Consider the following 10,675-nt stretch of genomic DNA (forward strand, 5'->3'; position numbering starts at 1 on the left):
TCCTGCCTTTCTTCTCATACCTGTTATTGTACTGATCAGGGCACTTCTGAGTCCAAAAGTGTTCATTTTTCTAGATATAGACTATCTTTCTCAGCTCTCTACACCAGAAAGATTGTGCATGCTACTTCAATTATTTTTTTTGCCTATAAAGTTATTTCTGATCACTTTTCTATGTGGCTTCTATGGTAGCAAGTGAAACAACAGAGAAACATGAGAATAAACAGCATTTAAGCAGCAGTTCTACTTAGGAAAAAAAACCCACTATCCTCCACTAATGATCATCCACAGCAGCTGATCTGAGCAAGTAAATGTGTTCAAAATATCTTTATCTACAAATCAATAATGTTTCTTGACAAAATACCATTCCATAATTGAAATGCCCTCCTATCCAGAGTCAGTTTTCACAGTCTTTTGTGAAGTGAAATTAAGTTGGCCAAATGAGTACCATTTTGGGAAGGAATAGAAGACCATTATGGCCATAACTTTTAGAGTTCTTTTTTAGGAGGACAAAGACAGTCTTCTGGACAAAAGCCCATTAAAAATGGACAAACTGAGATAAGGTTGCAAAGTGCCAGTGTTGCAAGTGAAAGGTGCAGAAGTAATAGCTGCATAGTAGAGAGGAAAACCACAGAGCTGTGCTTTTCTGGCATACAGCTTGTGCTCAGGAGAGATATTTGTAGGACATAGGATACACTACAAACACCACCTCCAAGTTTACACATGCTCCTGCTGACTCATTTAGTTGCTGCTTGGGCTTGGTACTACCAAATAACAGATCTCACTGCAGATTCCCATCGAGTAATACTTTTAATCAGAATATCAGTTCACTCAGGAGAAAGCTTTGGCTAAATTTAGAGATGAAACTCACACTGTATCAGGTAAGAGAAGGCAGAAGGGTGAGTGACATATGAGTGAAAGCAGAAAATTGAAGTCACTCTGGTCAGAGGGCACCTATAACTTAGAAGAGAGATAAACTTTATGCTGGTACTTTGTCATTCTTTTATTTAATTCATGATGGCATAACCGTTGTGGCCACCTTGTATCCTTCTCTCTTCTGTAGTGTGCAATTTTGTACCAGCTAAGCTAAGTGTCAAGTGAATACAGAAATGTTGCTTTCTTTGACCAGGTAAGATGTAAATAAAGGTCCACTCGTGTATGACCACTGCTAATCCAAAATTCTGCAGATCTAACTGACAGAGCAACTAATTCTGTAAACAGCCATGTGAAGGACAAGAAATTTCTCGGGAATCAGCATGGTTCACTCTAAGAAAGTGCTTGACTAACACGACAACAGTGAAGTGATGCGCCTGGAAGATGAGGAGAGAGCAGTGTCTGGCGAGTTTCTAACGAGCCGTCAATAAGGCTTTGAGCTGCCTCCCAGAACAGCCTCAGGCTGTTGCTGTAGGGGCTGGATGGGCAGACAATGGGTGAATTGAGAATTCACCTTGAGGGTGGTGATCGGTGGTGCAAAGTAGGAGGCTGGTAACTAGAGGCGAACCCCGGGGGTCTGTACTGAGTCCGGAGTGATTAACACCTTCATTAATGATCTGAATGATGGAGCAGAAAGTGCCCTCAGCAATTTGTCTGATTACACAAATTTGGGAGGAGTGTCTGATAAACCAGAGGGTCGGGCTGCTTGCTATTCAGAAGGACCTTGACAGGCTGGAGAAATGAGCTGACAGGAACCTTGTAAAATCTGGCAAAGAGAAGTGCAGAGTCCTGCACCTGATGAGGAGCAACCCCCCACACCAGTACATGCAGCGGGTCACCAGCTGGAGAGCAGCTTGGTAGAGGTGAGAGGGTGGCCACACACTGGCACAGGTTACCCTGAGGGATTGTGGAGTCTCCATCCTGGAAAATAATCAAAAGCCATCTGGACATGATCATGGGCGATGAGCTGTAGGTCACCCCGGGTGAGCTGGAGCATGGGACCGAGCAGATGTTACACCTTCCAGCCTCAACAAGCCTGTGATACTGTTATTTTATGATTCTGCGAACTCTATGGGAGACCCAGTATCCAACGGCTTCCCCCAGTTCACTACTGTCCCAAATTCATTCCCAGAGCTAAATAGGATTGAATAGCTTAGGCCCAGAACTATTTCAGTGGAAAAAGATTTAATTCAGGTTTTAAAGCACTTTAAACTCTAGCTTAGGCAGAAGACTCTGTGCATAGGCAGAACAGCAAGCATTCAAAGACTAATTCGGTCATTCTGGAATATTTTAACCATTTAAACCAGTAAGTAACATTTTTATTAACTGAATTTCCTAAGCTGCCAAGGTCTGAAAATCTACATCTAGGTATTCACCAGTTTTGGTATTTCAGTAAAGTAGGATTGTAATATCTCCATACTATACTTATATTTAATTTTATGTATGATCACATAACAACTCTACCTCCAGTACAACTGTTAGTGTATCAATATTAACATTAACATAACATAGCATTAAGCCATTTTACACAAACTGGTATCACCTAGTCCCTGGAATATTATAATATCACCAAACCAACACAACCATTTTAATGAAGGAGCTAGCAAGTCTCTCCATCCATTTACAATCTATTAGTACCAGGGAGATTTTTATTATGAAATCTCTGTGTCTCAAGATTTTTACTCATTTCTTAATATTTAATATTTTCCTCAAAGCTCAACTTATGAAACTGGCTGAATCCATAAAGCTTCTAGTTTAAACTTTTTTCTTCATTTTTTAAAAAATTGCAATTGAAGCTGAAAGAATCATAACCACATGTTTTTGAAAATCAGTCTACAATCTATACTGAGATTTTCTTCCCTAATGTGTGACTAAACATTTGGCTTTGACAAAAACCAAGGCATTTTTTCTTTCAATAGATAAAGGTGGAATTTCTCTTCTAGGCACATTTTAGTGAATCCAGAATTACTGCTTCTATTTTCAGCTAATGGAAGGAGAAAACTCTCCAGATCCAACTATTTAAAACCCCTGTTATTGTGCAGGCCTTTCAGAATACCTTCCAGTTTTCTTCTTCCATGAACTAACATTAAATATTCGTGCCTTAATTAAAAGTGTTTCCACTTGATGTCTTGCATTCCATCTTGGTCAGCTCTTCCTTGTCAGCCCGTAGTTTCAGTATTTATGACCTTACAGTGCTTTACATAGCAGCCAATTGGGTATCAAGTCACTCCTTCCACAGAGGTAAGTGCTCTGCAAATTGCTTTACAAAAAGAAACAAAATATTGCAACACAGCCAATCCACCATGCTCTGTGGTTTACCAAGACTGTTTTAAAGGTCTCTAGTTTTAAATGTTGCCACTTGTCAACAAACTGAATACCAATTAAAGACTCTACTTCTTCAGGCCACTAGTTTAATGCAATGCTGCAGAGAGAAGAGAACAGAAAAATCAGAGACATTTTTCTGAAAGAAAAAAAAAGAATACTCAGATAAGAAATATTCTTCTATGATTTTGGACTCAACATTTCATCTTGGAATAGAGCGAGCCCTATGAAAGATACAGAAGAACTAAGTAATCACTACCCCTTTTATTCAGAGCAATTAAAACTCTGGTAAATGGGGGGAAAGAACTCTTTATAGTTGGATTCCAAACATTTCTTAAAGCAAACTTGTGGTAAAACTACTGATTTTTGACAGGCTTTTGGTTGTACATGTAATACTTCAGGATTTCCAGTACCAGCTTCCCTGCTAAGAATCTCGAGCACACAAAGGTCCACGAAAACAAAGGGGGACCTCAGAGCCTTTCACTTGAAGAACCTCTAGAAGGGTTTGCTGCTGCTTGCTCTTATTTCTTGTGGGGCTGTGGTCTGCTGCATTGCCCCATGAGAAATTTACACTTTGGGGGGGGTATGCAGGTCGCTCTTGGTAATAAGTGACTAGAGCTCTGAAGACAGTAAATCAATGGTTTCAACAATCCTAAGACTACAGTATTAAAAGGATTCCATTGTTCTGCAGAGAACGCTGAGCACTTTGCGCACAGGTGCCTGAAAGTAATTGATGGCAGAGATCCTTCCTTAGGTATGCATGCCTGAACTGTATTCAATTCAGGGCCATTCTCAAAATGCCATTGTTTTCTTATGTAATTCACACAAGTTGCCATTGTACATTTGCTATTTGCCAGAGGATGTAATCTGAATCTTGTCAAATTATACTATCCTGATATCTTCTTCCCTGCTCTAAATAATTAAGACTTGAGACTTGCAAGACTTGGAGGGGGAGGGGGAAGAAGATAGATGTGTGTTACAGGGAGACAGGAAGTACAGGAAAAGGACGAGTAAGAGTAAAATGGAAATAAAATGCGAGAACATGCAGTCACAGATGATAAATTCAATAAAAAGATGGCTCACACAGTTGTTCCTACTACTGGACATGCAAAGCTAGTATTCAGTTTTCGAAATATTCTTTTCAGATGCCTGAAACTTATAAGATGTTAGATACAAAAGATAATTCTTCAAAAGATTGAGGTTTTACAGTACTTAACATACCTAGCTTACAGGTATTCTAAGCAGCACTTTGCAAAAGGAAATACAGCATCTTACAAAACTGAAGGCACCGCAGATATGGAACAGTTACCAGCAAAATTTTACAGTGTTTCTATGCATATCCGGGGAGGACATGCATGTGCCTCTGTTCTAAGTGTGCTAACTTGTTTCAGCTTCTAGTGAATTCACAATAAAGGTAAAGAAGCATTTTCCCCTCATCTTTGTCAGGATATAGGGGAACACAGCCAAGTCCAGACTTCTTAAGTCACAATGTAAAGACTTTTTCCACATTTTCACTTGCTAATGAAAGCAGCTTTTCACAAGATCTACAAAGATGAGCCGGCTGGCAGTTTAAACTTGGCAGGATCTGGTGACATCTGGTCACCTTTGAATCTCTGACTCCATTTTCAGTTAAATACATCCAGTAAAGTTCTGCTAAACATCCGTCAACATTTCTTCCTAACCATGTCATTTACTGAAGAATTGCCAATAGAAGAGGTAGTCTCACATTTTTTATTTTATTAAAACAATACCCTAAATCACTTTCTCTATGTAACTGACACTTTTCAGTAGCTAGAGTGCCAGGAGGAGAAACTTTGGAGTCAAATGAGCTTTTGTTTTGACAGTTTGCTTTGGAGGGAGGGTTATTGATTTCTTCAAAGAAAATATTGCCCCAGGAGTCTAAATTAGATGGGTGGTTAGACCTGCATTTCACAGTTCCTTCCCCAGCCCATCCCTAACATGCTTAAAATTCTCCACAGCAATTGTTTGTGTTAACAAAATACTCTAAAGAGCTCCTTTCTCAGGGTAGTTTGAGACAATGTGAAGGAGGCCAGGCATGCAGAAGCTAGACTGCTTGTGGGGACCCATATCTCTAAGCTTAGAGATGCATTGTGCTCTGCATCTCATGTCCTCCTGGGGTCTCGGGATCTGATGGACTCATCAAGTCCATCTGACACAGTATCTTTACCAGCCTTCTCCTGAGTGTTTGTTCACTGTCATTGAATCATTTCTTCCCCCTCCTCCAAAGCATTGTGGTGTTCCTGAGGACAGATTTACCAGCTGCCCTGGATTCAAATTTCACTCCCACTTTTTAATTTCTTATATAAAAGCCTTTAGAACTTGTGTGCAACTACACAGAAATGCATTAAAAAAAAAAAAAAAAACCACCTTTGTGACATTCTTAGACTCAGCATAATCTATACCACAAAAACAGTTGGCAAGAGGTTTGACTCAAGATAATGAAAAGGCTGTGTACCCTTCCTCATTCCTGTTCACAGTCACTCACTCTCCCACCATTTCTTCCAGTTGCTTATCTGCACACACTGAGCAAATCCAGAGGGCCAGACAGACAGAAAGGCTGCTTTGTAGGGCTTTTTTTTTACTTTGGGACAATTATCTATTCTTCTGTAAAAATGTTGAAAAAATATTATAGTACAGAAAAGGATTTAAACTGCAAGAAGAAATTTCACAATTTCCCCAGCATAACTGCCAATAAATACAGCCTCTCTGTTTCTCAGGATGTTGAACAAGTGTAAAAGCATGTACTAGATATCCCCCAAGTAAAAAGCATACTTTTTTCCTTTTTTTTTTTGCATTGACATGGCTGAGAAATACCCTCCAAAACTTGTATAAAATGCTCAGTGTTAAAAAAAAATTCTTCTCTTAGCCATTTTTAGCTTCATTATTCCTTTCCTTCTTCTACTCATTTCCAAAAATTCCTGATTTTCACCTGTTTCTACCTCTCTTTCTGTAGAGACTTTCCTGCCAAAACATTGTTTGTGTCTTCCATGCATCTATTTATCCAAAGTTTATTTTCATGGTGTTAACCATGACAGACACATAAAGAAGAAGAAGAGCACATGGCCAAGCGAACTTAGAAAGAACATGAGAGTCTGGTCAGCCTACAAGTGTCTTTCATCTTAAACCAGAACTATATTGTGTAAGCATGTTGTTTAGAAGTGGTACATCCTTTACCTACAGCAGGAAATGTCTGTGCTGTCTGTAGCTATAAATGCAGACATGTGTGCATTTGGAGGTTACTCTTTTTCAGTGGTATTGCTTATTTCATCTGGAGCACTGAGATACCAGGAGACGTGGACACCTGAAGTCCACTAGGAGGGTTCCCAGCTGTACCTCATGTACCTTCTTCGTGTAGATAAGATGATTTTCGGGCTTTGATTTACAAATGTAAGTAGTTTATTGGCCCTATCCCACAAGGATACTCCTCTGCAGTGATAAGACAGCCTATCAAAAGAGGAAATAATGATTATTAGCCAAAGTAGAACACTGTGAACCTTAAGAATGTTCCACTTGAAGTGGAAGAATGAAGTGTTGGAATACTTCAGATGAAGAGGGTCAAATCAAATTAAATAGAATATGTAAAACAGGTGCTTCAAGAAGTTTCAAGGAAGACATGAATTTTTTGTTTTATATAATGCATGAAAATCAATTGTATGAAGACTCTTTTCCACAGTTTCATTTGTAGCAATATTTAGAGTTAACCAATAACTAAAACTAAAAAAGCAGTTTGCTTCTCCAAAAGCCCCAAACACTAGGCACTTCCTCATGTTTTTGGGATACTTATGAGATTTAACACACAATAGTTTATGTTGCAGAATACCTTCTACACAACATGAATATCAAGCCTCAGAAAATCTGCAGAAATCTCCTAATACAGAAATGCCTCCCTCAGACAAAAAACATCACAAACTGAAACTCATTTTTACAAAAAAAAAAAAAAAAACCTAACTTCCACACAGACGAAACAAATCCAAAAAAACTCCAAAACAACAAAAACCCAAAGAAACACAAAACCACTGAGGCTATTCTAATTCAAAAGAAAATAAAGTATTCTCATACACCTTTATCCCCAGGTGCCAACTGCAACTCCTAGAACAGTTTCTGCTGACCCAGTTGTCTACCATCCATCAGTAAAATAACTCCCAACCCCTGTAGCCATGGAGAAGTGAGCTTGCATGTGTAAGAACAGCTCCTCCCCTGCTGAAAGACCCACAGCAAAACCAGCACTTTCACTCCACTTCAATTGACCTCCTTCAGGTAGTAAAGAAACCCAGGACAGATGTTCTGTATTTTCTTTCTCCATTCTTTTCTGTCTGCTTTTTCAGTGTGTAAACTTTCTTTGATCCAGATAAGGACTTTTGCAATTCAAAATATTATCATAGATTTCTGACCTACTTTCCAGAACCCTTGACACACCAAGGCAGACAGAAGGCTGAAAAGCTTTTTGTTTCAGTTCCCTTTCTCACTGACTTAGATGAACACTTTCATGATTTCTTCATCAAGAAGCTGTTGAACAGTGAGTGTACATTTTTTCTGTTATTTGTGACTGGTGGGCAAAGCAGAGACATTCATAGGCTCTCAGGGGAATAGAGCAGTTATCCATTATTTCTTCAGAAACCATGTCCAGAGTAGTATAGGATCAAAAATACAAATGTGAAGAGGAGAGAAAAAGAATAAAGCTTGAGAGCTTTGGAGAAGAAAGTGATGTATCTGATGATAGGTATAATGTACTAATAAGTGACATGCTCTCTACAGCTGTGAAAGAAGTACAAAGAATTTAAAAACGGAATCAGCACCACTCAGCTCGACAGGAAGTGCTTTATCAAGAGTTTATATCAAGGACTTCATGGTAAAATGGCTCATATTAATCTCAACTAATCTCAATCCAGGCCATTGCAATTTAAATATAGTACAATCTAACTGTCCTGTTCTTGGGTTCAATGGCTTTGGACAGAAACTGATATGGTTGTGCACCACTAATATCACACTGTACAACTGGGCCACGTGTACAGAACAGCAAAGTCTAAATAGCACAAGGCCTTAATAACTACACTTACTTAGAAGAGTATCTCAAAAAGAAGGTTCAAACAAGCAGCCTGTTTATTACTTTATTCAGCACAATTTTATAGGTACTCAGTATTGTCAGTTGTTTCCTGTATGTGGTTTCCCCAGCTCTCTAATTGCTATAATGCATCAATAAAAGTCAATTAAAACATAACTGTCTTTTATGTAATCTCAATGATGCAGCAACTGTCTGAAGACAAACTCTTTGCATAGTGTAGGCAAACAGATTCAGATAAAGATATTTAGTTATATATCTATGGTTAATCAAGTAAAAGCCAAGATGGAAATATTGCTGGAAAATGATGTACCATATCACCCCAATTTGTGACATACTACTTCTCTTTAAAATGCTTTTTTTTTAGTTTGGAGACAACATTATGTGCTAGACAGAATATACCTAAGTATATCTTTTTACATCTTTCATTCTCTGTGGCAGGAAAAATCCATGGAATGTGATTCTGGTGCACCAAATTAGTACTAACAGTACAAGTTCAGGAAAGTCTTGAGTAGGATTTTCAGATGACCTTCTTAGATGAGACTGATTATACAAAAGATTTATTTTAAATGAAAATTGCATTTACAGTGTCAGCCAAACTGGAGGTCTGTTTTTAGACCCAAAGGCAAAAGGTCTGAAAGTAATAGCATCAATCACGTAAAATGCATTCCAATTAAACAGTGACTTTTCTAGTTCAGCAAACTGCGTTATTGATACAAGATTGCTTTTGGAAAAGTCAAAGTTCAGGACACAAGAGGTGGAGCGTTCATATAAATTCATTTAAACTACAATGAAATTAGGCTAAGTCCTGGCTTTTCACTTATTCCAATTTCTTGAAGAAAATTCTGCGTGCTGTGAAGCTTATTATTTTTTTTCAGCTCCCTCAGATGGTCTGATAATACATGTTACCTTTCTCTATGAACTATACTCTTGCACTAATCCATCAATGCGCTTCAAAGCAGAGAAGGCTAAGTTCATATGTGCAGTGTGCAGTGTTTATTTTTGATGTTACCAACTGATACAGGTAACAATCGCAATCAGGAGAAAAGCATATCATAAAGTGGAATAGATATTGTGTAACCAATAAGGCCCAATTTCTGTTTCACTTTTGCAAAAAAGTTTTTCCTGGGAGCGAGAAGAATGCAAGGTCTCAAGGACTTGAAAGGGTTTACAAGGAGTCAGATGCGGAAGCCACAGTCGTGGGCGGTGAAAATGAACTAGGTAACCCCTCGAGGCTGGCGAAAATCACTCCGCTAAGCACCGTGCAGGGCAGTATTATGAAATCAGGACAGAGTACAGTAAACCCCCTGAAAACGGGTCAGCGGACCTAGGATAAGCTTTCTTCATTTACGTTGGGTGGAAGAAGGGCAAGGGGGAAGGGAAAGGGAGAGGACATGTATTAATATGTAACTCCAGACTCACCGATTTTGGCCAAGCTGGCCACAAGTATCCAGAGTGCAATGATATACGGCTCCTTGACGTGATCCCATTTGAAGGAGACGATGGCAAAGCTTTGGCTGCTATTTTTATGGCTTTCCGAGCTTCTCTGTCCCAGCGCCGCTGGGAGAGCCATCAGTCCCAGGAGGAGCGCCACTCCAAATACCTGCCTCATCTTCAAGCCAAACAACAAAATCCTGCTTCCCCTTCCCGGGGAGATCCCGCCTCTCCGGAGGTCCTTGGGGGCGAGGTCCTTGTCCCTCGGCGGAGACGCGCCCGACGGCTGCGGGCGGCGGGACAGCGGCGCGCCCGGCCGGCGGCGGCAAGGTCCGCTCTGTCCGCTCTGTCCCCTCGGTTCCGTCCGGCCCTGCTGCTGCCCAGGGGCGGGTCAGGGGCTCCGTGCACAGGCGGATGCTCCGAGCCGGGGTCCCGCTGCTCGCCCGCACCTGCCTTTATCAGGCTGTTCCCGACGGGGCGGAGGCGGAGCCTCCCGCCGCTCCCGCAGCGCCCGCCGTGCGGGGCCGGCGATGCCCTGAGCGAGCGACGGAGCGCCCGGGGATCGGCGGCAGCTCCGGCAGCTCCGCTCGGCCGGCCGCAGCCTCCGGGCCGTGTCCCGGCAGCGTCCGTGGGGCCGGGAGCTGCAGGAGCTCGGAGCCGGGGCGCTCCCGCGGGCATGTCCTAGGGGAGCCCGGGATCCGCGCCCGCACCGCAGCCGGGGGCGCGGAACATCCGCAGGTCTCCGTTCTCCGGAGCTTTGGGTGGCTTAGCCCGCCTCCCTCAGCCCCGCTCTCCCGGCAGGTTGTCCCAGAGGAAACGCGCTGCTTTCCGCTGCTCAGCCTCGAGTCCCCTCCTGAGCTCGGTCCGGCTCACCGAGGGCACACAGCATGTTCCTCGGACCCGCTCTTC

The 10,675-nt window shown here is 41.5% G+C and overlaps 1 protein-coding gene across 2 annotated transcripts in view; it reads right to left on the minus strand.

Moving 5' to 3' along the window:
* SLC9A3 (solute carrier family 9 member A3) overlaps positions 1 to 10,059 on the minus strand; it is a gene marked incomplete at its 3' end in the record, with an annotated part of 51,665 nt that extends 41,606 nt beyond the window's left edge. For both annotated transcript variants that reach the window (XM_079301991.1, XM_079301990.1), the window contains exon 1: positions 9,755 to 10,059. In XM_079301991.1, the coding sequence (XP_079158117.1) occupies positions 9,755 to 9,944 (190 nt within the window). In that variant the 5' untranslated portion in view covers positions 9,945 to 10,059. The remainder of the gene's footprint in view (positions 1 to 9,754) is intronic.
* Between the last annotated feature and the right edge of the window lie 616 nt (positions 10,060 to 10,675).

The sequence above is a fragment of the Erithacus rubecula genome (assembly GCF_903797595.1).
Source record: "Erithacus rubecula genome assembly, chromosome: 3".
Taxonomy (NCBI): domain Eukaryota; kingdom Metazoa; phylum Chordata; class Aves; order Passeriformes; family Muscicapidae; genus Erithacus; species Erithacus rubecula.